General features: G+C 45.3%; 1 protein-coding gene across 4 annotated transcripts in view; it reads right to left on the reverse strand.

Moving 5' to 3' along the window:
- The window catches only part of GRIA1 (glutamate ionotropic receptor AMPA type subunit 1), a 126,595-nt gene that overhangs the window by 38,280 nt on the left and 61,010 nt on the right, over nt 1-27,305 (reverse strand). For 2 of the 4 annotated variants that reach the window (XM_009635299.2, XM_009635291.2), the window contains exons 3-9: nt 25,823-26,062; nt 24,220-24,404; nt 19,339-19,392; nt 7,607-7,768; nt 6,316-6,483; nt 2,589-2,693; nt 353-463 (exon numbers count right to left, since the gene is read on the reverse strand). In XM_009635299.2, coding sequence (XP_009633594.1) covers nt 353-463; nt 2,589-2,693; nt 6,316-6,483; nt 7,607-7,768; nt 19,339-19,392; nt 24,220-24,404; nt 25,823-26,062 — 1,025 coding nt within the window. The remainder of the gene's footprint in view (nt 1-352; nt 464-2,588; nt 2,694-6,315; nt 6,484-7,606; nt 7,769-19,338; nt 19,393-24,219; nt 24,405-25,822; nt 26,063-27,305) is intronic. The other 2 variants (XM_009635306.2, XM_035890824.1) reach the window with 2 other exon arrangements.

The raw sequence follows: 27,305 nt of genomic DNA on the forward strand, positions 1-27,305 counted from the left end.
ACAGCTTATCCTTCCCAAAATTACAGCCCCCATTCTGTGGGCTAAATACAAAGCACAGGTATAATGTTCCTAATTTACCTATGCTGATGCCTCTACTATCTTGTCATAATCTTTTGTGTTTTCTACACTTAAGCATGAGAGCTCTTTAATACCTATTTAATTAGCCACCGCAATTTTCAGATACCTTTATGGACCCGGCAGGAAACAGTAAGTGCTGTTATTATTATTATTATTGTTATTGCTATTATAAAAATGATACAGTACAAAGGAGGGCACATGAGGGGGAAGAGGTAGTCTGCACATCAGGGAGATGAGGGAGAGGGAGAGCTGGGATAGAAGTCACAGCACTTACTAGGATAGTTGTGACTATGTAAGTCCTGTTCTGAAGGCTTGTAGATTCATTGCCACTTTGAGTATCTATGGCTGCCGGAACCAACTTCTCATCTTCATTCCAATAACCAATCTGCCAAATACAAACCCAGGATATCTCATTGATATCTCTTTGTAATATTAACCAAGGTATGATAAGAGGGTCATCCAAGCAGGGTCAGCTTGCTCTGTATGTTCATACCCAACCACAGATCTCCTCTCCTGATTCTTTTGCTGGGGGGACCAGGAACTCCCCCATCCTACCACACCTTCAGCCTGAAAATAATGTGCATGATACGCTATGGTAGCCAAGTGCTTGTATGCACATAACAACAGTTGGCATGCAGTACTGGGGGATTATTGCAATTCCCTGCCCCATCCAAGAGTTCACACTTTCCCTTGTGTGACTTCTGAATATTTTTCTAATGGTGAGCATGTCTGTTGCATGTCCAGATGCTACAGGGCAATAAAATGCTATTCTGAAGCTGAAAGCCTGCATGAACACAGGACTGACTCTTAGGACATCTTGAGACAATAAGACAAAAAAAAATAAGTGAAAAAACCCCCCTAACCCTGGCCAATGTCAAAAAGTTTGGGGTTATGAATAAACTGAATTGTTGTAATGGGAAGAACTCTCTTGTTAAGCTGTGCTTATTAATAATCAGGGATTTGAGGTGATCTATCACTGCTTGCAGGTAAAGCAGAGTGCCACTGAGTATCACTAGGAAGATCATTGTTGAGGTTATCCACTTGGAGGGCTTGATTTTATAAGCGCTTTTCCATCACCTCATGTAAGCATGCAGTTGCCTGAGCTTTGCTCATGTGAAAGGAATTTCTTATCACAGTAAATGGGAAAGGGTATTAACACAGGGCATGACCAGGAGTCTGCTGATGGCAGATTAGAGATCATAACAGCTCAGGAGAAAAAACCTACGCAGGCTTCTCATCTCTCTTCATTGCACAGACAAAAAGAAAGGAGAGCGAGGAAAGAGCTTCCAAAGCCCTGCCCTAGGGTAACATAAATGGAGACATGTATGTTTGTTTTGCACCCCTAACCTGGTGGATCTAAGACACAATATGCATCGTGGCAGTGATTTACATGTCTTCCAAACAAATATAATTTCTGTCAGTAAATACACAGCAAAATCAAGACATTTACCCATGCTGTTTCTTCTCCTCTAAACTCTCTCTGGATTGCCAACCTCTTGAAATTCAGAGCCCCCAAACTGGACATAATATTGCATTTGTCCTCATATGAATACTACGTAGAAGAGGAAGACCACTTTGTATGTCTTCAAAATGACGCTTCTTTTATTTCTCAGTGAGAAATTTGCCTTTTTTCGCTTGACTGTGGTGGGCTCTGATCTCACATCAGCTGCTCTGAGGTCTAAGTATGAAGTGGGGGTAGGGGCTGTAAATGTGGAACTTTACTATTTGCAGTTTTTCTTAGTTTCAAACAAGTATTTTATTTTTCAGGGGATTGGGGAGGTGCAGAGGGATTCCAGTGAATGCCCCATTCCAAAATGTTTAGTAGTTCTTTATCAACAGAATAACTGAGTTATTCTTTGTTCTTCAAACAGGTAGTATCTGAAATGGAACATAAACACATGGAATCAGATTTTCAAAAGGATTTGTGTTTCAAGGGCTCAGCACCCCTGAACAAGGCCAGATTTTTCAAAGAAACCTGGGACACAGAAATGGATCAAGACTCCGGAACAGCACAAATGTCCTTGTAGCTATCAGGACATGGTTAGTGGTAAAACTCTTGTCACTTCAAGGAGAGCAGAATTAGGTCAACATAAAGGGTTCTCCTACACTGGTTAGGGCAGACAGCTTCTGCCTGGCTCTGCCTTGGCTCACCCTTGGAAAAAAAAAAGTGGGAGAGCAGAAAACAGACAGTCGTGTAGCTGAGCCTGAGCCAGTGCGCCCTGCCAGTAGCAAGGCTGAGTTGCCCAAGCTTTTACTATCCTGGAAATTCCTGCTCCAGAGCTGAGATGCCCTTAGCGCTCTTGATAAGCCCTTCCATATGCTGTATTTTTTTAGTAATATACCATGAGTTCTCCCTAGTGCTTTGCTCGCACAGAGAGCTGGGAGTGCACTTGTGGTGACTCCACATGCAAACGTTCATGAACAGAAACGTCTGTTGGGACCTCATCACACTGTAACTCAAACACCAGGCTGGTGCCTGACACAGGACCTCAGGTCGCTCTCTACTTTACCTTTCTGATCCCGTCATGTTTCATCTCAATCACATGGAGGGTGTAGTTGGTCCTCCGTCCCTTCTCGTTAAACTGAACGTTGCCAGACAATCCTTCAAAACGGACCTTAAAGACATAAATATCAATAAGGAGAGCAAAGTGGTTCACATCTCATGCAGTGGTGATTTGGCAGCAGTAGAAGGCGAGGGGAAGAAGGACAGAATGGACAGTCATGTCTCACAGATCTGTGCAAAGGAGACAGGACACCTGAGACGGGGCTTTCACTTAGGTTCACTCTCTATAGTGTGCCTGGCCATGTGCACAGCCATTCTCTTAACTTACCCTTTCTTTTAAAAACCCTTCCTCTTAAAACTTAGTGGTCTATTACCGAGCTCAGCGATGTATAAGCACTAGATCACATGTGCGAGCCCATCACCTCTTGGGATGTGACAGTGAGCTAAATCAGCTCTGAGCTCCTTGGGTTTTGCGGTTTTTTGTAGTTTCTAAATCTGACCTGGAGTCAGGATTTGGTAAAGAATTTGTCAGTTCAAATCAGGAACTGTATTTGGAGGAAATATGAAACCGTGGCCACAGATCCCAGCTGCCGTCTTTCGACAGAGAGGAGTCTATCAGTTAACAAGCAAATTTAATTACCTCTGCACCAGCCTAATAAAACCTGGCAGTTTAGTATTGTAAATGAGATTTGCATAGGAAACTTTGAATCGTAAATCTCTGCTGATAACACTGCCGAGCTGAAGGGTGTTGCTCAGCCATCACATCCCACTTCCTGAACTTTTCCTCTCAGCACGGCCATTGGACTTGTTGCAAAAGTGCCCAGCCTGGAGAGGAAATGGGCTTCCAACTGGAGTCACATATGGTGCGTGGGAATTCAGCAGTGGGGACAAGGAACGAGGGAAAAGGAGTGAAAGTTTGGGTCGCTATAGAGGCCACGTGGAGAAGTATTCATGTCACCAGATTGGGAATTTTGTTTTCAGTCTTTCTACTTGCTTTGGAAAAAATCTCTTGTCCCTGCAACTGAAGTCTTCCCACATGCAAAATGGGAACAGGTATTTAGCCGCCTTTTATAAGAACTCTGAGGTCCTCAGAATAAAGACCCATGGTGCAGAAATGATGATATATCATTACAGAGGAAATCTCTTGCTAATCTCCTTAAACTGTGTTTGTTTTCCAGCTATTATCACAAAGATTTGCCATGAAAATGAGTGTCTGCCAGTATTTTTTGAAGCTCCTTCAAGTCAGGAGGTTTTCCTGGTGACATTTGGAGAAACACGCTTCTCCCTTCTCACAAGACACAACACACCCACAAAAGAGAGATGCGCTAGAAAACACCATTATCTTAAACACTCCCCTGCCTGCTTTTTTCATGGTCCCCTTTGGATTTTGGTTTTCTTTTCAGGTCCTGACAAACCCTGAAGCTCAGGTCACAGGTGCTCATACTTTGTAGCTTTATATGCACTAAAAGGCAGGTGTACAACACCAGCTTCTTCTATCTGAATGCATGAAATCTTAATTCTGTGATATCCATCTGGCACTGAAACAGCACAAGGGATCCCTCCCATCCGTGCTGGAGGCTGCAGCACAGCTTTTCCATCATTTATCATCCTCTGAGACACCCTGAATCCCTACAAGATATAGGGAGGACTGATTTCAACAGTGCTAAGTGCCAGTAAAGTCAACTGGAGACATGGAGTCAAAGTGCACTTTGTGTATAAGACACGGGCACGTGGTTCTTTGCCAGGAGAGCTGGAGGAGAAGGATGCTATTGCGGCCTCTGGTTTATGGGGCCAGTCAGCAATTAGGGACTAGCTAACTGCTTACTAGATGTGGTAAACAAATAATGTTAACAAAAATCTGTCCAAAATTATAATATTTTCAAAGTACAACTGAAACCTCAGTGTATTGTTTTGAAGCAATATTTTGTGAGCATTTTCCTGGGAAAAAAAGTAATTCTCTTTAATAAAAGCATACATTTCACTGAAATGTATTAGATTTCTGTTCTTGAAAAATTGCAGAATGTTTCAAATTGCTTTTCAGCTCTACTCCTGCCATTCATGTCTCCTTCCTATACTCAAAAGAAGTAAGGTAATTCGGAAGCTTATTCCAGATATTTGAGTAGAAATAAGTAGAGAAACTTTTTGCTTTTAAACAGCTTATAAAATTCTAGGCATTAGCAAATGGGAGGTGAAGAGAAAGCACACTGAATAGCTGTAAGAATTGCCCTAATTGTGAGTCTTTACAGAGAGGATAACTCAAACCTTCAATCTAATTGTAAGTTTTTCTACTTCCATCTGCCTCTTTCTCACCACAATACTAAATGCTCCATGATTATTAAATTCATAGTTAAAATGTCCCCAAGAGACTTCTTCCCCTGCGTGTTTCAGAACCTTTGATTATGACCATCGCAACCAAACTGGTCAAATCTTTTGAAAATTATAATTTTTCAATGGCAAAGAAATAACTTTTGCAAATAGCTCTTCATGTTCTTTGCCCAGAATCACTACAGCTGAAAAATTAAGAATTTTGAAATTGTTTTAATGAAGAGATGAGGAAACTTCAGCAGAGATTTTCTAACACACACACACAAAATTGTATTTCCTAGCCATCTAATTTTGATATCCTATTCTCATAAATTCAATAAGGGAAAATGCTTGAGAACCCATTGCTCATCAGAAGACTTCATGTTTATTAGGTAACCGATCTCCCTAAGACAGCAAGGAGGCTGATTTTATTATAAGGCTTTGGAGAAGCTATGACAGTGATTTGCCCAAGGTCATAGAGAAAATCAGTGACAGGCTTGGGAACAAATTGAATCCAAGCAGGAAAATCAAATCAGATGCAAGATTTGGTTTTAAAGGAATTGTTGTTTACCAGTAAGCCAAAACCAAACCAAAACAAAATACTTGGGGAAATTTACATGTGATACAAATTAACCAAATTAATTTTGTTCTTCTTGCCTTCTTCACAGTTAAGGAAATAAGATGGGATAAGCTATATTTGGATAACACTGAACTAGCAGTATTTGTGAAGAATCCATCTATTTTTGTCTGAAAAAAAAATGCTAGAAATTAATGTCAGTCTTGAAATTCAATGAAATTTTGAAATGTTCTACCTCTCTAAGTTTTTTATAAGTGCACTATTTTTTTCTCTTGCTGTAAGTTTCATGTAGCATTTTTGTTTATTCAAAACTGCAAATTTTTATGCAGGATGAAAAGGCAAGATTATCAGACTTAAGGAATAAACTATCTAAATGGCTGTTATTAGGACTTTTATGAATCCTCACAGTATGAAACAAGCTATAATCCGGGCTTTGAGAACATTTTGATGACAGCCAACACATAAGGCAAAATTCACATGGTTTCAAGCTTCATTAGCTGAGTTCACAGAGAGTCAAAGGATCTGCAAAAAATATGGTCTGAGCAGGTGTCTCTCTTGGGACAGGGAAGATAAAAATAAGGACCCATGATTTTATGGGATAATAATTTGGCTTTTCCATCCCAGAACCTCAACAGAAATTGGAGAAGGCAAGAACACCTACGATGGTACCAGGAAAAACAATTTGCTGGATGCATCCCTGAACTCTTTAGGAGACCTGGCTCTAATCTGGAAGGATCAGTTCCTCATCCTGAGTGATTTGTTTGAGCATTTCTGCTGCTGATCGCCCCTTTTCCCCCACCCACAGGCTATGGTCAGCCATCACCGCAATGCACACATTGTTTGCATTTCAAACCTGCTGCAGTGCTCTCTGGATGTCGATGCCTTGTCCCCAGGGCACAGCTGGGTTGGCAAGGCAGTCCCCAGCGTTGCCACGACGGGAGATGTCGATCCGCTGCCTCCGCAGGTTCTGAAACGCCTCGGCCATCACCCGGACCCCATCATACGTTAGGGCTGATGTGTACTAGAAAGAGAAGAGGAGTTGTACGTTGCCCGTTAGGGTGAGCTGACCTCAGGCGTGCTACACTGGTTCACCTCATGGCAACTTTCCAGATGGTTTCTCCTGTTCTCATCCTTCCACCTATGAAGTTCAGCAGCCTCTTGCTGCTGGTAATTGCTATTGTCCTGTTGACTTGTGAAAGTTGGTGCCTTCTCAGAGGATGGGACAGTGAAGGAGAAGCTCCTGATGGGGATTCAGATTGCACTCCCTGAAGAGGACTCAGCCTTAAAAGCCATTCGCCTGTCACCCAAGTCTTTGTGTTTAATTAGAATCATTGACCTGAGCTTTTAAGGAATACGTGATACAGTGTAAATGTGAGATATGCAAAATCAAGCAACAAGTGACTCTTTCTGGTCACAGATGGAGACCAGAAAACTCTACTGCAATGTGCAAAAATTCTGCAAAAGTTGAGTTCATGCAAGCAGGAACTTGTACGGAAACCTGTGTAAAACTCTTGGTATGAATGGTAAAGGTTCATTAATTCCTTTTTCTAGGATCCCCTGTTGATTTATTTGTTTGCAACTTTCTTAAACTAATACTTCCAACATTGCCATATCTATTGCTGAGCGTTTGTCACAAGTGTATTTGTTTTGGACTGTCAGATGGAAAAAACCAACCTCCCCCCTCCACCCACCCCTTGACAGCTTCAGAGTCTTCTGACTGTGTTAGGAATTAAAATAAATTTGCCCTCTCCTGTACACACTGATTTGAAGTGCTCCGAACATCTGGAAAGACTTTATTATCACCAGATATGTAGTAAACAAGTCAAGGGTTAAGGAGTTAATGAGGCTTTTTCTTTTTTTATATATAGAATATTATGAGCTGTTTAATCCTTAGCTTTGAGGAGGGCAAAAACTGGGAGACTGAGTGAATATGCTGACTTGTGTATTTCTTAGCAGGCAGCAACTACTGCCTAGTAAAATTCAGACAATGTTGAGGACCCTGGAACAGATAATGTTCATAATCATATTAAGTGACAGGTTTTCAGAGTAAGACTAAAGCGCTCTGTGTGACCACAAAGAGGTGAGCATAACTTGAACTTAGCCAGATGGACCCTAAATTAAATGTTTTTTTTTATACCACTTGCCTTTGGCCTCTTCCAGTCCACACGAGGATGCTCCCTGGCATCGTTATTCCTCCACTGCTGCATGATCCTGGCAGGAACAGCGTCCGTGTAATTCACCAACTGGAAACCAGTTACATTGGCTCCACTTTCCTTGAATTTGGTCAGGTCAATGTCCATGAATCCCTAGCACAGGAGAGAAACAGGAGAAGCTCGTTAGAGGAACACATCTCTGGGTGGATAAGGGGAATCCTGCCTATCTATGCATATGGCAGCTAGCTTAGGAAAAAACTCTTCCCTCTGCAGGGTAAAGTACAATTTTAAGAGAGGCACCACTTCACCGACCACCCAGTGAACTTGCCTTTCTCTGAGCTGGACATATCCTGCAGTTTCCACCCAGGGAGACAAATAGTCATATTAGTAACAACTCATTTGCAAGAAAGCTACCAGAGTAGCAGAAAAATATATCCTGAATAATGCTTTGATGAAAACAAAATAATTCCCAAAATGTATTAGAAAAAGTTATTCACCCAGCTCTAACTTTTATGCACTTGGCCACCGATGGAGAAGCTACTTCTTTTCATTTCACAAACTGAACAACAAACTTTCAGCAGATCAAGAAGTGGTTGGTCAGCCTGACAAAGGAGCCCATCTGTTAGAAAGGACAGGTTATAGGACTTACTAATTTAGGAGGAAAAAGGGGTACTTTGTTGGACTTCAGATTACTAATGAAATGCATTTTGTTCATTTCTGTATTGTTCTTCCCTGCCTCATCACTGCATGTGATGAACACAAGTGCACAAATACACATGTGTATTGGGGGGGCACTGCAGAATTAGTCACTCCTGTTGAGTCAGAGGCAAAAAATAATTAGAGATACACTGCAGTCAATATGAAGAAGGGGTCATTTTCTGGTCTCCCAGCTTTGATCCTATCTCTTCAGCACTGCTGTTTTGCAAACCTGTTCGCTGTGCCTCCTTGCACAAAGCAGGTGCTTGAACAGAGACTGTCTGGTGCTTTTTCTTTTGGCATGCAAGCACAAGAGATGCAGGCAATTATTTTCCCTTGTACCATTAGCAACCATAATGAACGAGGGAAAACAAGCGAGAGGCCTATGCACGATGCAGTCGCTTGAACAACAGGAAAGCTTGTTGGAGCTCTGCCCTCCACCATGTGCTGCTGGTGCATGTTCTCTGCAGGCACCTTCCCAGCCTACCCCTGGCTTTCTCTCAAACATATGATGATGGTGTGAATTAAAAAAGCCAAGTCACATTATTCCCACGAGATACTGGCCAGATTCCCAAAATCATGGTGCTCTCTGTGCATAGGCTGGGGGAGCTAATTAGCTTATTAACTTCCAAGGCTGGGATCAAACCATTAGATGGGAACCTGTTTTGGGAACAGAAAGCTTGCAAGGAAAAGACTAAATTGCCCTCTGACATCAGCGTCAGACTGAGGGAGTCATAAGTGATTCAAAAATGCCTTTAAAGACTTTCACACTTTTTCTTCTGGCTTTTTGCAAGCAATTTGGCACCCACTTAGAGGGCTGAGGAGTGGATACAGGTATACAGATGCTCTAAATAGATGATTTGTTTTGCTTCAAAGTGCAGTGATTTAGGTTTTTAAAAAGTGTGATATTTTGCGTGTACGTATTCCTCAGGATGCTGGTTAAAGCCACATCAATCTTGTTTGTAATTGCTAGCATAGGGGTTTCAGCAAGCCAGAGCTGTGATTAATGAACAGGAAATGCAGCAGGATAATTCTCCCTGACACCTTAATGCATTTCAGGCCAAGTGTTTTTTGACACACAGAGCTCCTAAGGTTTAGTAAGAGGGACCTCACAGGTTGCCAACTGGTTGTTCATGGCTAGGACCAAATTACACTGACATTTTGCTCCTGGGAGGTACTCAGGGGAGAAAGACCTGTCAAAAGAAACTACCACACAGCAACTTGAAGTTTGTGCCACCAGCTCCTCCTTGGAAGGCCTACAAAAGCCCAAGTTCACACCAGAGTATCAATAAGACGTCTGGTGTCTTTAGCCCCCTCCACAAGCAGATTTAAACAGGAAAAGTCAAAAAAAGATGACACCAGTGATGAGACAGCAGTGGTTGAAAACACTTCCACTGTTTTCCCCAAACCATTCGGAACCTGAAGCTAGTATTCCACAATATTCATTGGGATTCATCTTATATAAAATTTTAAAATAATCTAAATAGACAAAAGGAATTATTTCTTCCTGAAGATTGTACTAATTTTTCCCCACTGACTTTTGACAGAATTCAGGTTCTTTAAAAATTGTGGTGACCTCTGAAGATTTTCCAGCTATTTAAGGCAGTTGGGACCATAAAGGACATCGTTAACCTTGGATATGTCTTTGCATTTTGGCATTTATCAACTGCTGAAATAACTGCTTTCACCTGTTATCCCTCTTCCACATGCCCCAGTACAAGGTCAGTATGGGAACGGTCCTAATTACAAAGGCATTTTAATCACTGCACCACTGAAATCTGCTCAGAGCAGGTCTGGGTGAAATGACAGCCAATAAACTGGGAACACCAGAGGTCAGGTATTTTAGAAAATAATTCCCAAAGGAGATGAATTCTTGCTGGCTAACATACAAACAAGAATATATCAAATGTTATGCAAACTGTCTCTTGAAAATGTTTCTATTGACAAAGTGGCATCAGGAATTAAATATGCTTATCTGTCTTTCTGGCATATCAGTCAGTGCTTGTAGGGAACAGGAGAACAGGAGAATTACAATATTTGCAAGTAAAGAAGGCATCGATCATCTGTCGTGCTAAATGTACCCACATGTTGCAAAAAAAGGGACCTCGTATTTCATTTTCAGTTGTCCATATTTGGAAAACAAGAAATATTTTTTTTAAAAAATGACTAAGGAAAGACTGCAACCCACTACTGAGGGGCAGCAGATGTGCTTTTACGTGTTTACTATCTACCAGTTTGGGAAAGACCCAGTACAGAAATGCTTCCCTTTGCCATGCAATCAAGCACAACAAGAAGTGAACAGTGCTGGAATTATGTACTCCATGGGACCAGAGAGGTCAAATGGGCTTGAAACCATTTCAAAAATTTGGCAATGAATACTGGAAAAAGCTTGCTTTTGCATCCATGTCTGGAGCACAGTGGGCTGTTCGGGGAATGAGCTGACCCCTGGAATTTGGGGGTATGTGACTTTCTTCAGGGTCTTTAGACCTGAACTGTTTGGGGCGTATCTGTTGGACATGCAGGTACCTGGCATCACCTCCCTACGCGGCACTGCCAGTCCCCTGGGGAGGAAGAGGAAGAGGACAGGAACTCATGCTCCATCCCAGGCGCTGTGCCAGCACCCCTGGCCAAGCAGGCATAGCAGGACCCAGGGGCAACACGGAGCTGCCCCGGGCCCCAGATAGGGTCAGTGCCCAGGACATAGGTACTCCAGGGGAGACAACACTTCTGCAGGCGCATTCTCTCTGGGAACCATCAAAACCAGGCTGGAAGGGACGCAGCATCAGCCAGCTCACCCCCTGCCCTACAGCAGGATTAGCTGTCCCTTTGATTTAAATTCACTTTGCAAAATCATCTCAGCAAACCACAGAACATGGCCTCCTGCCTTGCCTATGCCTGGAAAATGCCTGGCTTTCTCTGAATGCCATTGAATTAGCAGGCTGACAATAAACCACAAAAATCTGGACCCATCCACGCTGATGGGCTGAGACAGCCTCCCTCCTCCACGCCTGCTCTGACTCACAGCATCTGCAACACACAGTTCGAGCAACAGCCAGGCTTAGTTCAAAGGAGGAAACTTGCTCTTTAGCCCGTACCGCGGACTGCTCTCCCTGCATTAATGACCTCGCAAAGCGATTACATGCAGAAGACCTGCTGCTAGTAAATAATATGGGCAGCTGTTACAGACCTTCACGCCTTCAAACAGAAAACAGAACAGTACTGGGAAGGGTTTTTTCCTCATTGTGTTTTCCTTGCTGCATCTGTTCTTTACGCTGTTCTTAAACTGAAAACATTTTTCAGCCAAAGGTTCTTTTACTGTCCCATTTGCTGCCTTGGTTGCTGGGAGAGGTGTCAGCAAGTCACACATTTATATTCCTCTCCAATGCTTGTGGGCTCAGTCATCAAAGGAAATGCATAATGCAGGAGGACTGATGACTTGAAATGGGCCTCATGAATCCGTCTTGATTAACTGGTCCACAAAGGATCTGCCTTGAAAAGAAAGTCCCCCAGAAATGAGCCAGCTCCTTATTTATACCCTGAACACCCATGAGGAGCCAAGACACTGAGTGGGCAGCGCAGGCGGCTGTCAGACGGCGGAGGGAAAGCCCCTGCATGTCTCTTTTCACCCTCATATTTCACTGCCTCACCATCTTAAACCTCTGCCACACTGATAGCACCGGGTGGCTTTGCTCCTTCTGGGACATCATCCCAGCCTGCGGGAGCGCCGCAGACAGCAGCAGCCTCCACTCCATATCGGGACATCGACAGGCAGCCGGCCACTGCCCCGTACCTTCAGATTCTCTCTGTATTTCACTAAATTTGTATTAATTGCTGGCACTTTCCCTGCAGGATGCCTCCTGCAGTATCATCGCGCCTTTGGAGCTGCAGTAACAGGCAGCGAGGGCTGAGCTCTGGGCCGGCCGCAGCTGATCGTCCCATAAACCTCCTCGCAGCTCAGCTTAAAATCTCTGTGCCTTTGCTCTGTCTTGGTTGTTCCTGAGAGAAAGGACATTAGAGAGTCTCCCTGAAGACCACCACGTTTCTGAGAAACACCGTTGTTTTCTCTCCTCCCTCTGCATCTTCTGAGCCCTCCAGATCTCCCCCTCAGACTGGCAAATCTCATCTCTGAATGAGGGATGGAAAATGCCCCTTTCTCTTGAATTACCTGGAGGAGGCTTGCTGGCTAAACCTAACACAGTCCCCTCACCCCAAGAATGAGCATTAGGGTTTTTTGTCCATTTCTGCCTGGGATGAAGAGACTGGAGTCTAGCTTTTTCTTTTTTTTTTTTTTTTTTTTAATGAGTTGCACACTGAAATATTCTTTTTTAAGCAAAAAGCATTTAAGCAATTCACCCTGAGCTTGGGTGGGTGCCACAGAAACCTGTGGCACCATTGAAAAACTGGCCCAGCTCTCTTCAGACACTATCCATGTATGGTTTGCAATGCCAGACTGCTTTCTGCTAGCAGGCTTTATGATTATAAGAAACTTTGCAAAGCAAAACAATTGCTTCTGAATGGCTGTAGATCAGCTGAGTGAATGCAAAGGGCTCCTGCCATTCCAAGGTACGCTGATGCCTTTCTGTGGGGAGCAAGAAGTCGAGTGTTTCCAGACAGATCATCCCTAATATACCACATTATCTTCAAGCATGACTTCTCCAGTGAAGCATGGTTCCTCACTCCCATCACTTTGTATCAATAGGGAGGGTACGTCAATGAAGAGCCCATCTGCTCAAGTCTCATGCCAGCAATGCCTTCTAATAGGAGAGGCCTGCTCTTCTGCAGAATTATTAGTTTGTCCAATCTCATTGTGGCAGCAAAACGTGTGAGTCCTTGCTGTAACATAGAATTAAGTGAAGAAAAAAGGGACAAGAAAGACAGGAAGAGGGGACACTTGCAGACAGGGTCCCAATCCTGCAGTGCCATGAGTCTGTTTTGTCCTGGTCTATCGATGCACAGCAAACCAAGTCAGGTGAGGATCCAGACTTCAAGGATGGTGGGCTTGAGATGACCTACAGTAACTTTTTTTTTTGGTACAGCTCTACAGGCATACGATTTTCTTTGTGATACTATTTGCATCGGCCCTATCCTACTGCTTACTATTATCCTACTGATATAAATGATCTTGTTGGAAAGCTCAGTCCGGGCAGAGGGACAGATGCTCTAGGTGGATGCTTGTGCTTTAGAGAGCTTTCAGAGGAGAAAGTGATTAAAAGGTTTGGGAAACATGCTGTGTAGTGACAGATGCTAGGACTTCAGTCAAAGGTATGATTAAGGGAGGACCTGATCACAGTTTATAAGGACCAAAACGTCAGCAATGGAATACTTGGTCTAGCAAACAGAAGCATAAATCTGACGGGGGAAGCTGAAGCTAGGTGAGTCTCAACTAGAAAAAAGCACTGATGAAGTCACCATGAGGAAGATGCTACAGATGTACCACGTCACCCCTTGCCAGCTGAGCTGGGGTAATGGATTAGGAGACGGCAAATGGCTGAGGAATACTGTTAGTTTAACACCCTTTTGCTGAGATTTAAACAAACACATTTTTCCTTCCAACGGCTGTAATATAATCTGTCAGTTACTCACCTGATGCTCAGTGATTTTTTTTTTTAAGCCACGATAAGGCACTCATGCTTTTGAGCCCTCATTAGCTACTGCAAAAATCCTGCCAAAGATGCAGTTCATATTCTCCCATGTGGGCAATTTTTGTATCAAACCCAGATGATTTTCTTTTACATGAGACGTTCTAATTCAAGAAAAAATTAATTCAGGGCACTGCTGTGTCTTTTACTATCAGTAATTCAGATGAAATAATGTTATAAGTGTTTCTCCTGCTTGATAATCTTTGAATCAGGAGAAAAAAGCTGTTTGGAAGTGAGACACAGACCTCGGAAATTCCTCTGATACATTATATTGTCTTCCTCTGCCTGGAAAACCAAGTTTTCTCATGAATCTACCTGCACCAACCTCTCAGAAAGAGGAAAGATCTGACAGGCATAATTTTAGAAACCTAAAAATAACTTAGGACATCTCTTTCCAACATAAGAGTATAATTTTTGCAAGACCAGGCATCTTGAGATCTTACCAGGACAAGAAGCCGATGCTGTACACATCCTTTTGGAAACTCCCACAAAAACTCCCATGAGCTACTGGTGCAAAGCTGAGCATTCCTGACAGTGTTTGTACCCTCAGTCAGAAATACGTCAGGGGGGCAGGAGACAGAGCTAAGAACCGAGGGTGATTAAAATAAACACAGCAGCTTTCAAGCTGATGGGAGACTGAGAACCCCACATTTTAGCTCCGGGGAAGCTGAAGCAGGGGCTCGGCACAGGCAGCGGAGCCATGGGCACAGGGCCAGGGCCACACATCACGCTGGGGCTGTGGCGGGTACAGCTCCTCACAGCAGGCTGGCACCCAGCGTGGGCACAGCAGACCCTCGCCACGGGGCCGTGGCACGTGCTGCAGGACGTACACGGGCTGCGTCGCTTCAGGGGAGCTGAGCTCTGCCTGTGCTGGGAGAACTTTGCTCCCCAGGGATGTGGATGTCCTTTTCAACAGCCAGTGTGGAGGGGAACCCCTTCTTTGCTGTCTGCCCCAACTGGTTGGCCTCAGGTCACTGCATCTCAGCCCTGGTGGTACAAAAGTTCTTCCTTCCATTTTTGCAGGGAAAAAATCAGAGAGGCCCATTTAAACCACAGGTGAACTGAATCAAACCAGCAGATTTTGCCTGACTCCTGCACAAGCCGCTCTGCTGGTAACCTCCAAAGCCACCACAACTGCTTGCAAAGTGAAACCGCCTGTGGTCTAATTCAGCACTGACACGTGCTGATACAAAATGGTACAGGAAAAAATGCTTACCTCTGGCTTTATCTTTACTCTTCCCTGCTACCCCTAGCATCAGCAATCTCTTACGCTTATCTATTCAACTTCAAACAAGAGCATTTGCTACAAGAACAACCTGGACTAATGCACCAGGAAAGAAAAAAAGGTTAAAACACCGTATGTGGCAGCTGTCCTTCATACTTGGCTTTTAAAGGCAGGTCACATGAATGTCACTTATTTTAAGACAAAGATTTCCTCTGCCCAAGAGCGCTGATGTCCTCCCACTACTGACAGTAGGCAGCCTACATCCCTGGTGTAGGACAAGCAGATACATGAAGCCAAGGTTATGGGGAAAACGTCTGTAACATCAAAAGAAAGGGATCCCAGACGTTTCTAAGCTTGCTCCTCTGATAGTATTGACTGTGGGTTTTTTTTCTTTGTGGTTGCTAGACTGATGCTCTCAAAGGCTGAGAACAAAGCTTAGAAAAAGAAGACTCACAAAACCAAACACTTCTTAAAGTTGTCAAACTTCTCTGAGTTCCAGAGAGAGAGAGAGATGATTGCAATGCCCCAGTGCTGGTACACCTGACAAATATCCAGGCTGACAGCTGGTGAAAGCTAATTGGGGTAACTCTAATGGGTACTGGTTGAGGATCAGGTTTCCATGAGTTTGCAGAAGCCATAGACAGTGCCAAATTTGCCTCAAGGAGAGGTAGGGATGCTCACATGAGCCCTTCCCCTGGCAGTGATGTTGGAGACAGGCCTTCGTGGGACGGACACGGCTGAGCAGACAAGGCAGGCTGAGTCTTTAACAGGCATAGCAGATTCGGAGAAGGATGTTTGCCCATGGCCTAAGGTGCAGAACGGTTTCATTTTGTTTGTGAACACAGAAATATTATTGTCTCACCTTGGCAACAGCAATTTCACTGAAAAAGAAAGCTGTTCCTGCTAGGAAATACCAGATTTCATTTGCTGCTACTTGTCAAATTCTGCTCAGTGCTTTACTACAGCTCACCCGACAGCAACCACCGGGCAAACAAGTGGTGATTAATGCAAGCCAGTTCCTCTTTGTTCAGGAATTGTCTGTGACCAGACAGGGAATTCCTCCATGCTCGAGACAGATGATTTTTGCACGCTTTATCCAGCCTGTGCATTGCCTTGCAAACTCACTTGCTTTGAGTTCCTGATGTAACCCCAGTTTGGAGCTGCTGTAACTGGGCATTAAGAGTGCTGCTGCCTGGTATTTTGGCTGAGTATAGCTTTGAACAAGCATATAGCCAAAAATAAGAACTTCAGTGGGTTTATCCATAAATATTTCCCAACATTTGCTTGCAACGGTCATTTCCATAATTGTTTTCGCATGGGAAAGGGCCCAAGAAGGTCAGGCAGTGTTGCAAAAGTCAGGAATTGAAAATTCACCCACTTGCTCCAGCTGGTACAGGTAACTTGGTGGCTACAAACCAGCTGAGGTCTCACTTGATTTGTGCATGGCAGAGCCTGTCCCAGCCAGGGCTGGGAGCCTTATCCTCCTCATATAGGATGAGAGTCCTAAAATCAGGACTCCATCAGTCAGCACAGGGGACAAAAATAACTCATTTGGAAATGTTCAGGCACTTGCAGTTTTTAGTTCTTAATTTATTCTCTTATGACCCAGTACTCCAGAATGAGCCAATTCCACAAAATCGGGCTGTTCTCTAGGCGTGCGGGTGTGCACATGAGGGTACATGTCTGTGTGTGGGCAATGCACGCCGTCATCTTAGGACTTGTCTACAGGGGGAAAATGGGGGCTGTTTAAGGTCTATCCACTATGTGTATGAGTCAGTGGGAATAAATTACAGCATGTTACACCCTCTGAAGGCTGTAATCCAGCAATGAGATGTCCTTAGAAGAAGGTAAAACCTACTGTGATCTCTTGGATCCCCGCTATGGTTTAATCCTAGCAGACGCCAGCTTCCCACATTCTGCCGATCCCTTATAACATCCCTGTCCATCCCCACAAAGGGAAGCTTGCTGTCCTTCCTCACTGGAATAATGGCCTCAGGACCATGGGATCTTCAAAGCCTTTTTGCCATTCTTGCAGAACTGATTGGTGAGCAGCTCTTGTGTGGGTGCAGCACATCACGGACACCATTTGGCTTCTGGTGCCTGAACCTGCCCGTGTGCAGGGCAGAACCACAAACCTTGTTCTGCCCTGGAAAGGGCCTTCTTAACCTTCAGAAGCATTATTCCTTTTTTTTTTTTTTTTTTTAAATAGTTTTCCCACGTTGTCTGATTATCCCCTCCTCTTTTTCTTTTTTTAATATTCCTCTCTCTGGAGTTTGACTCTTTTGCATTGCTGGGTTTTAAGGAGAGGAAAGACTAAAGAGCTTGAATTCCTTTCACTCATCTCCTCCTCCCCCCAGATCAAAGCTGCTTGAAAAGCACAGCTAGTAACAGTGATTTCTGGTGGTCCCATTAGACCCCGTGGGTCCCGGGAACCCAAAGCAGCCCCCTCTGAGCCACGCCTGGGAGGCAGAATCTCCCTGCAGAGGGGCTGGGGAAATGAAAAGCCTTTTGCTCGGAGTTAATTATTTATAATCCATGTTGGCTGAGTATGCAGCCTCTTCCAGCCAGCTCTGTCCTCTCAGCATTTGTGCAAAGGCTAAGAAAACAAATTAAAGATAGGAAAAGTGTGCTTTCTCAGGCTGAGGGTGGGAGAGAGTGGTATCATAAGGGAGAGGGAAATGTCCTTCATAACTCCAACATCTGAGTATTAGACCACCTTGTGCCTCTAATGTATTTATTCTTATGAAACCATGCATGGACAAGATGCAATAGCATTCTTATTTAGCCCTCCACATGGGTATACATAAAAGCACACAGACATGCACACTCCAGCTACTCCTGATAGCTTCCCTGCTTAACTTTAATGAAGGGACTTTCATAAACATCTGAGGACCGGGACCTGGGTTACAGCAAATAATAATTTTTTAAAAATTAGCAACTGAAGTTATTGGCTGCTCTATGGTTTGCATGTCTCCCCCTGCACAACGTAACATTTTTAACACTGTAATTACATGGTAGGCACCCAGCGCAGAAGGGCAGGGTCAGTATCAGGGCATCGTGGAGCAATTATGTGGCCATTTTTGTCTTGTAAATTACAGAGTTATCTTGGGACTGAGAGAAGGAGAACTGCAGCAACTGCTTGACTAATTGGTAGTTTAAAGTTTAATTACCTTGGGCCTGACGTGCTGCCTTGCAGACGCAGCTGCGGGAGGGAAGAACAGCTCCAGACCCTGCACGGACACGGCAGGACCTGGGGAGCAGCCTCAGCCCTGGGCTGCTGACACCACCCTGTGCATCGCCCCGGATGGACGGACACATCTGGGGAGGAGAGGGTAGGAGCTCTGCGGTGGAAAACCTCCAGCTGCCCTGTGGATTGAGGCTATTCCTCTTTCTTACCTCTTCCCAAACCTCCCTAGGTGGAAAAATTCTCTAGCCGCCTAGGAGAGGACAGCATATTGCTCCAGAAAGATGGCCCTGCTGCTGCCCAGAGCAGCACTGTCCTCAGGAAGCACCTCCCTGCATGAAAGGGAGAATCCTTTCCTTAAAGCAATCTTTAAAAGCCAATTCATTCCTGAGAGCCATGACAGTCAGATCTGATTTAGGACCGAGTTGCAGTATAGGTACATATTTTATTTTTACTGGAAGGTCAGAGGGATCCTGGTGCATTGTCATTAACAAGTCTGCCCTTGGTGGGGCGCTCAGGATTTCTGTGAAATGCTTCACGTGGGGGACACACACTGAACTGGATCTAACACTGGTTAGCAAATGCAATTTGTTACCAATCATCAACAGCTTCTTGGTGGCCTGACTGAAATGGGCTGGGAGGGCAATACCAGGACCTCAGGTGCCCATGACATGCAAAAATAATCATTATCACAACAAGCATTAACTGACAGTTGCCTTAACTGGCTTTGAAAAGATGCAGATTGAATCTGGAGGCAAAAAAGATTCCAGCAACCTTGGAGATACCCTGGAGATAATCTTGCTGGCTCAAGACAGAAAACACCACAAGGGAGAACACCGCAAATGACTTTTTTCCTAGCCCAAAGGTGAATTAGAAAAAAGACTTCCAGCTCAGTAACTACAAGCATAGTGCTTTACAAAATATGAAATACTAAAACAAAACCAAAACAAAAAAAAAAAAGCCAAGTAGGGCAACTCACCAAATTTGCCAGAATGTAGTGGTACCCATTCCCATTTTTTTCAAGCTTGATGATCTGCAAGATGAAAACCGAGGGTATTTAGCAGTTACCAGCTAAGGAAGCAGAGCTTCACTTTTTTACCTTTCCTCCCCATTTTTCCCCGATGAGACTGTCCAGTCGAAGACAGGAAGACCCAGCAAAAGAAAAGTTCGCAATCTTGTTAGAGGAAGGACAGGGCTTTCACACACACAGCAGCAAGTCGGAAATTAGACAGGACAAGATCCCCAAGTAGGTTCCACAAGCAGGGAGAATAAAATATCTGAGCCAACCTGTTTCCTATGGACTCAGGAATAAAACCACAGTGATTTTTCTAAAAAAAAAGAAAAGGTTAAACAAGATTTATATTTCAGACATTAAAGGAACAAAGCGGGGAGCTGGGGTCCATTTGTCCTGACTCCTGAACAGGACTAGCAAGCTACCCTGCACATCATCCCAGCTAAGGTCTGTGCTGCAGACACCTCCCAGGGCGAGCTGGCAGGGGCTTTTAGACTACGGGGGAATGTTTCTCCTTTAGTGCATTGGGGTAGTGTCAAGCCACATCTCCAGAACAAAGCTGCCTGGGCAAGTCACTCAACAGAGGATTCCCCTTGCATGTTCTTTGAGATTATTTATACCTTCATACTCGTGTATGTCCCAATATATGCTCTTTGCCACTTCTTTCTCCCTGATGCCTGTAGAGTCAGGTTTTTGTTCTCTTTTATCAACACAATTGCTTACATTGTAATGTTTGAAAGTTTCTATGCCTAGGTAGAAAGGCACCATCTGTTGCAGGGTTGCCTGTGATTACGAGCGACGGGGTCATTGATCAGATGGTCCCTAGCTGTCTTTTCCTTCCTCGATTTAAAAAAATACAGGGAGAATACAGCTAAAAATGACATTATTCTTCCTGACTCTGGAATTCCACCAAAATTCCTCTCCACAGATTTCCAGCAGTGCTGTTAAATTCTTAGCAGGTAACTAGAGCCAGATACCACCTGCATTTGAGCCAGTCCACGTACAGAAATAAGACAGCGAAAAAACAGGCCCAAGCCACCATGCCCTCAGAACCTGTAAAAACTGAAGAATTGCCAGTTTCTGAGAGAATTGTGCTGCTTCCATACGGTTTCTTTGCTGGCAACACTACCTTTTATTTCAATTGTCGTGTGAATTGATTCTGAATTACTGCCTGCTTTGCCAACGCTCAGGCAAAATCTGCACAAATGGTGGTGAGGCCAGAAACATCCTCACAGTCAGAACGATGATAAAACCACTGTTGTGTTGGATTCGACCAGAGATCGCTCTACCCAGGACTCCTCTCTGATACCAGGCTGGTAGCAGGTGTTTGAGACACATCAGACGAGGGCACGCACAGGCTGATCCTCCCCATGGGACAGCACTCCCAGATTATCATGAGCAGCTAGGATTTCCAAATGGATCATAAGAGCTGACACTTGCTCTGTGCAACTGTTTCATCTGCCTTAGCCCTTCTCTGAAGAAGTGCTCTTGTATGCATGTTAAAACTCACCTGGTTCCCAGCATTAATGTGGGGGCAGCAATTAACTCCAATGCAGGCTTCATTTAGTAGCAGTTTCTTACACAACTGAAGTCAGCTCCACCAGCTTCAGTCCTGTGGTTCTCCCCACAAGATCCCTCAATATGGCTTCTGCAGAGCAGTCTGGAGCCCTCAGAAAAAAACCCTCTCTACGCCTGAGGCTATAAATATATATACTCTTATTACGGGTACTTGTCTAAGCATCTTCCGTAGCCTGATCTGAGAAGCAAAACCAGACCCAACTTGTCCTCTTCCATTCATCAACTGAGACCGACCTTTGCAGTAAGTCCCAGACCTCGTGGGAGGAAGGAGCATCTTGGGGCCACTGGGATGTCTAAGAATTACGATCCAATTCCCCGTTTCTTCAGTGTCAACAACAGCTGGCATTGGCTCATTCTGCCCAAACTCTCCCTTTGTTATTTTATTAGGTGTCAGAGTCGATGAACTGGAGAGGGCTGCCATCCAGCTTTCCCTGAGCTGTTAATCTTGCAGCCCATCCACCTGAATTATGAGGCTTGCTTCCTGTGTTTTACACAGTTATTTGTGATCTTAATTTATTTTAGAATGCTTGCTCAGTCCTAATGTGTCCGGACGGCGGTAGCAAGCTGAGGTTATAATAGCATTTATCACTTAGCCTGAACGTGGTGAGAGGCTGTGCTGGGCTGCATGCTGATAGCTCACTTGGGCCACCTAGGTTTCATTACCCACTTCTTAATGGGCCAGTTTGACATCTATTAGAGAGAAATCCTCTCAGAGTGAAACAGTGGCAAAGGAGAAATTCCAGTTATTCATTTTAATGAGAGACAAGGAAGAAACAATACAGGGCTTTGATGGAATACAACCCACCGCTTACTTATCCCATTAAGGTTACACAGCGCGGCCCCGCAGATATCCTGCCCTGAACCAAGGCCTGGCTCGTAAGCGACAGTTACCTCGGCCAAGATAAATCATGCTCTTGAGACATGACACAGAGAAATCTCCGAGAAAGAAATCAGGTCATTTACCCATGTATTGTTAACACATTGAGCACTGGTTCCTCTGCAGCTACAGTCTCCAGAACGCGAGGGCTGCCTTGCTGGAGTCAGGGGTGGTTATTTGTGTTATGTGTATGGGCTGGGAGGGAGAAATTAAAAATGTGTGCAAGCACCCGTGTGTACGTGTGAGGGACTGATGCTGAACAGCCATCCCTGGCCTTTCTGTTCACTGGGGAGCAGAAATCCACAGCCACGGAAAGATAGAGGCAGGCTTGTCAGGGAAGAAGATAAATGCATTAAAATGTCCCTGAGAGGCTGAGGCAGCTCTTTGTACACCTGAGACACTCAAAGGGACAGCGCAAACAGAGCAGTGACATCCATGCAGGGGCTGCTGGTGCGGTGAGCCGAGAGACTGGCTGCCAGCCCGAGTTTAAGTCCCAACGGAATTTCACGTGATAATGAGCCGAGCACTATCTTTGAACGCCCTCCGGTCATCTGCGTGTTGTGAAAGACCCGGCATCCCCTGCTTGTGCTGGGATAACTACCTCTGCTCTCAGAAATCCCTGTGGACTCGGAGCAAGAAGTGAAACGAGGATAAAAATGGACTACACAGGTCTGAAAAAAGTTATCTACAGCCCTATCCCTATCAGGGGTGTTACCTCCTAGGCATGGATGTCTGTTGGAACTGCTCTGTCTTTAATGGATGTTTTATACAGCACTTCAAAACAAATATAATTGCAACGTCTGGGTTTTTTTCTAGTGTTCTTGCAAATAGCTTTACTTATATCTAAGTTTAACTCTTGCTCCAGTTAATGCGAAGTTTGAAAGAAAGATTTCTTTTCCTGTTCATATTAGGAAAACTAGAAAATACTTGACTGCAGAAGTTCACTTTCTGGTAGACAAACCAGGCTTAAAACCCCAACATCATTAACCCTAGAAATCTGGTATACCCTACAGGAAATCTTGCAGAGAGGGCGAATGCACTGCCTAGGTCCTGTCAAAAAATTTTGTTCAACTGCAGCTACTCTGTGGTCAGGGAGAAGACTTTACCCTCCAGAATAATCTGGTCTCTCCTTCATGAGCATGATCTTTACTTTGAGGTTAAAACCTGCTACCTGCTTCATTATTAAATATAATGGAGCAGCACCCAGGGACATCCAACGAGGATGGATTGGGCTCATCCCTGAGCCGTGCAGCTGGCAGTCCTTGCCCCAGACAGCGAGCAACGGAAGTGCGAGACGGGAGATGACAGGTAGCTTAGGCAAAGCGACGTGTGAAGCACGAGGTAAGAGTGAACTGGTTACGAGAAGTACGATAGTGGGAGTCACACTGCCCCGGCTGCGGGGCCTTCCTAAGCCTCGTGGGACAGGAGTCCCAGCTGCAGGGAAAGCCTTGGCTTTAGGTGTGAGGGGGAAAGATATTAAGGCTGGAGTTGAAGCGGGGACACAAGTGTGGACTGAGACGTGTCCATGGGCTTGCATTGGTCTCCAGTCCACAGAGGTTCATATTCAGGACTTAGGGAAACCATTAAGGGAGGCATGGAGGAAAGAGGATGGAGAAATGGGTCTGCACTACTGGGTGACCTATCTAGATTGAGGATGAGTAAGGCAGGGCGCATAGCCTAGCTGCTGAGTCCTCTGTTGCGTAGCCCATCAGCCTTGTGGCCATGGGCTGACAAAACAGCCAGGCGATGGCTGGGAATGAACCAGTCTCTCTCACTGTAAGGTATGAGAGGAGCTGGAAACATCTGATCTTGCTACAGCCTGGATGCCCTGAGAGGATTCTGAGCTTCAGCCTGATCTGGAGAAAGTGCTCCTGAGGACACTACAGATGTACCATAACGCTTCGCCATCTCTGCCCTGCTGGCAGTGGTTATGAGAATTTGGTGCATCACATGGAGGCTGGAGGCCCAGGAGTCTGGCAGTGCCGATTCACACATCCACCCTAATTCATAGGAGGTGGGAAAACTGGAGAAAAACCCAGCAGAATAAGGAAGTGCCATGTCTTGTGCACACTGCCTGGAGGAATTAGCACAAAGCAAACTTGTTGGGGAGTAAGCAGGTGTAAAGGCTAGGCAGAGGAGTCAAACAAGTAGGGAACATGGAGCTCACTCAGCATGAATACATGTGAGCTCCTAGTATTCATAGGACTTTACAGTTTCCGCAGTAACACAAGGGAGAAATGCCTGCAAGCTCGGCAGCCTGCTGTGATACATACCCCACCCCCCTCTCCCATCCAAAGGAACAGACAAGAATGGGGAGGAGAACTTCTCCAGGAAAAACAACCCTTCCCGTCCTGCATGCAAGAACTGTCCCAGAAGACCCACACCAACACAACCTTGCTAAGGATGATGTTCAGCCGCTCAGATTCACAGTCTACCACCACCAGCCTTTCCTTCTTCTTCTCCAGCTCCTGGAAGAGCATGCGGTAGCCCTCTTCTGTTGTCGTCAGGATGTTGACTGCTGTCACCTGCCAGTTCTTTTCAGCTGCGGTATCCAGCACTTTCTGCAGGACTGACAACCCTGCGACGGGAATAGAGGGGGAAGAGGACAACGGGGGGAGAAACAGGTTTTAATTGTGTGGTGGCATCTTTCCATCCTTCTGACAGCCTGCGTAGCTGCCTCAAGCAGGGCTGGATACAGCATCGCAAGAGCGCAGCAGAACTAGAGAGCAGCTAATAGTCTAGCATCTTACCCAAACACAGCTGGGCTAGAATTAATGACTCCTGCTTTTTCTGTCCTAGCACAAGAAAATAGGATGATTCCAGGCCTAGTTTTCTTTTATAATTGGCAGATTGGTCTCGTTGATCAGGCCCTGCTGTGGGATTCAGATAAGAGCTCTAATCCCCGTCTTTTTGTCTATCACTACCCAAATCACTTGATTTCTCCTCATCTTTGATCTGTTTAGGCTCTATGCTCCTAGGGTTAGGGACACCCTCAGCAATCACAATGCACAATCATATTCAGTGTCCCTGTTTCTCTCAGCAGCATCTCATCAGAAAATTTAATTATTTTTAAAAGGATCTTACCTAAATTATATGCACAGCCTTCCAGAGGAGATACACATCATCAGCACCTGCTAGAGTCCTGCTAGACAACCTGCCTACTGCAGCCCTTTTGGGACATTCAGCGTGCCCATGCTTCATGACAACAGAAAGCAGGGTGGGATGCTTTTACACTTTCTCCTTGTCTCTTAAGGTCATCCTGTCCCTGCAAGGGCTAATGATAACTTCCAGAACAGAGCTGTGAATCACCCTTACCTCTGTGCTGTCTTCCACAAGCCCATTTTGCTCTTGGCCTCCAAGCCAGGAGCTTTAAAGGCATCTGAGAGCAGGGGAAACTGAATCACAGAGCAATGAGCTCACTAGCCCTGTTCATGGTCTAGAAGGTCAGATAATATCTTCCAAGAACCCAACAAAGGCTTTTGTTATTTCACATAGACAACTAACACTCACTAACACAGCAAACTCGGAGTTTTCCAAGCTACCTGCCAGAACCGCACACATGTATCACAACTGGATGTGGGTTCAGGTGAGACCCAAGCAGCTGTCGATTCACATTTATAGATGTGGAACTCAGTGGCCTTGAGTTTGATGGACCTATTCAGTATGGGACCTATTCAACATAAACAATTTCCCTGTTTGAAACTCAAACCACTTGCACACTAAATATTTCCCTTGCGTTGATGGGGTTCATACCTAACCCTATGAACACAGACATACTGGGGTGGGCTAATGCTTCATCTAGATCAATGCCCACCTTCAGCAGTAATGAATATTTAGAAAAGGAACAGAGAACAGGGAAATTATAGGGTGACCCTTCCTTTAGCCACCCCCTCAGCCTCCAGAAACCCACAGTAAGAGGACTTCTTGAGGCAAAGACTCCACCTAGACCACTGTGTTTAATTCCCTGGTAACCCTTCCCATGTACTTGTGACTTACCCCGGTCAGCATCATAAATGTACACAAACTTCTGCCAGCTGTAGTGCTCGATGACACTGATGAGGGCATCCTGGAGCTCTGGGCGAAGCTGGAGAACAAACTGGTTGGATGTTTCAACAGGGAAGCTTGGCGTTATAAAGCAGACATGGAGAGCCCCGCAGAAAGACGTGAGCATGTTGACGGTCCTCCTCTCATAAAATCCAAAGATGGCGTAGACACCCTTGGAGAACTGCGAGCAGACTGGAGGAGCAGAGAGAAAGGTCGTGAGGGCAGAAGGACAAGGAGGTTTCTTAGGGAAGTCACCAAAATAAACCTTTTCCCTGAGATAAGCTGTAGGCTCTCCAGACTAGATCACCTTCCCTGAGGCCTGTGGGATGGTGAGCACAACCTGTGAAGAATAGGGCTTGTGGCCATGGGGCGCTCTGCCCTTGATCTCCACAGACCTGTTTTACCTTTGATAGGCAGAAGGGACACAGGAGAATGAATTCAGTATCCTCAGGGGTCTGCTGAAGATTTTGCTGCTTCTGGGATAAAATATGTTATCTCAACAGAGGAACCCCTCAGCAGAAAAGCACAGTGGCTCACCAAGCCCTATGTCCTTGAGATGGCAGCTGTGTGGCCCCTGGAGCTGTTTTACTATGGGGGAGAAAGGCTGCAGGTAGAACTTGCTATTGCAGCCCCAGATGCATTCAGGGAGCAGAAGGAAAGCATTTGCATGACAGCACAGTCCTTTGTGGCCAGCAACTCCAGGAGGAAACCATGGGTTTGACCTCAGAAGCTGAGACCATGCTGAGAAGACATCTCAGCAAAGGTTCACCCAGGTTCAATACGCTCATAGTACAGCTACGAGGTGGTTTGTCCCTGGGCATGAGCTGCTGGCACTGGGGTCAGAGCTTCTGACACCAGGGGTGTGATGGTACTTGGGGACATCTGCAAGGCAATTTCTGGTTTTCTCACAAAGCTATGGTGGGGAAGGCTGTGGCCCCAGTGGGGTAGTGGTGGTGGCCTGGGAAGTCTCTGTGACTAAGCTCTGAGGGTGCTCCCAGGGCTCTCTGGCCAATACTTGTGTCTGATCCCAGCAACTGATGCTGTGCTGCAGCAGGAAGAGCTCTCTTGGACTGGAGCCCTTCCCGGGAGAGCACTTAATGAGAATGTGGGAGCTTCTGGAAATATGCCTCAGGATCTCAGTGAGGCAGAGAGAGTTCACACTTTGGGTTGTAAAACATAGCCCCTGAGACAGTCAGACTCGTTTAATATCATCCCTGTTTATGGCACATCCCAAGTTATCATCAATAAATCTCCAAGAAGGAGGTGGCGGCAGTGACAGTGTTTTCCCCGTGTCAGAACTCTTGGCACTAGTGCCTCCTCCCGTTGTCACTCTGACTCTGAAGACCTTTGGCTGTGACATTTATACTGACTCAATGCTTCACACATCACTCGCCAGCCCCCCCCCCCCCCCAACAAGCGCAGAGGGGGGAGGGGG

This window comes from Egretta garzetta, unplaced genomic scaffold, assembly GCF_000687185.1.
Source record: "Egretta garzetta isolate BGI_Z169 unplaced genomic scaffold, ASM68718v1 scaffold270, whole genome shotgun sequence".
NCBI lineage: Eukaryota > Metazoa > Chordata > Aves > Pelecaniformes > Ardeidae > Egretta > Egretta garzetta.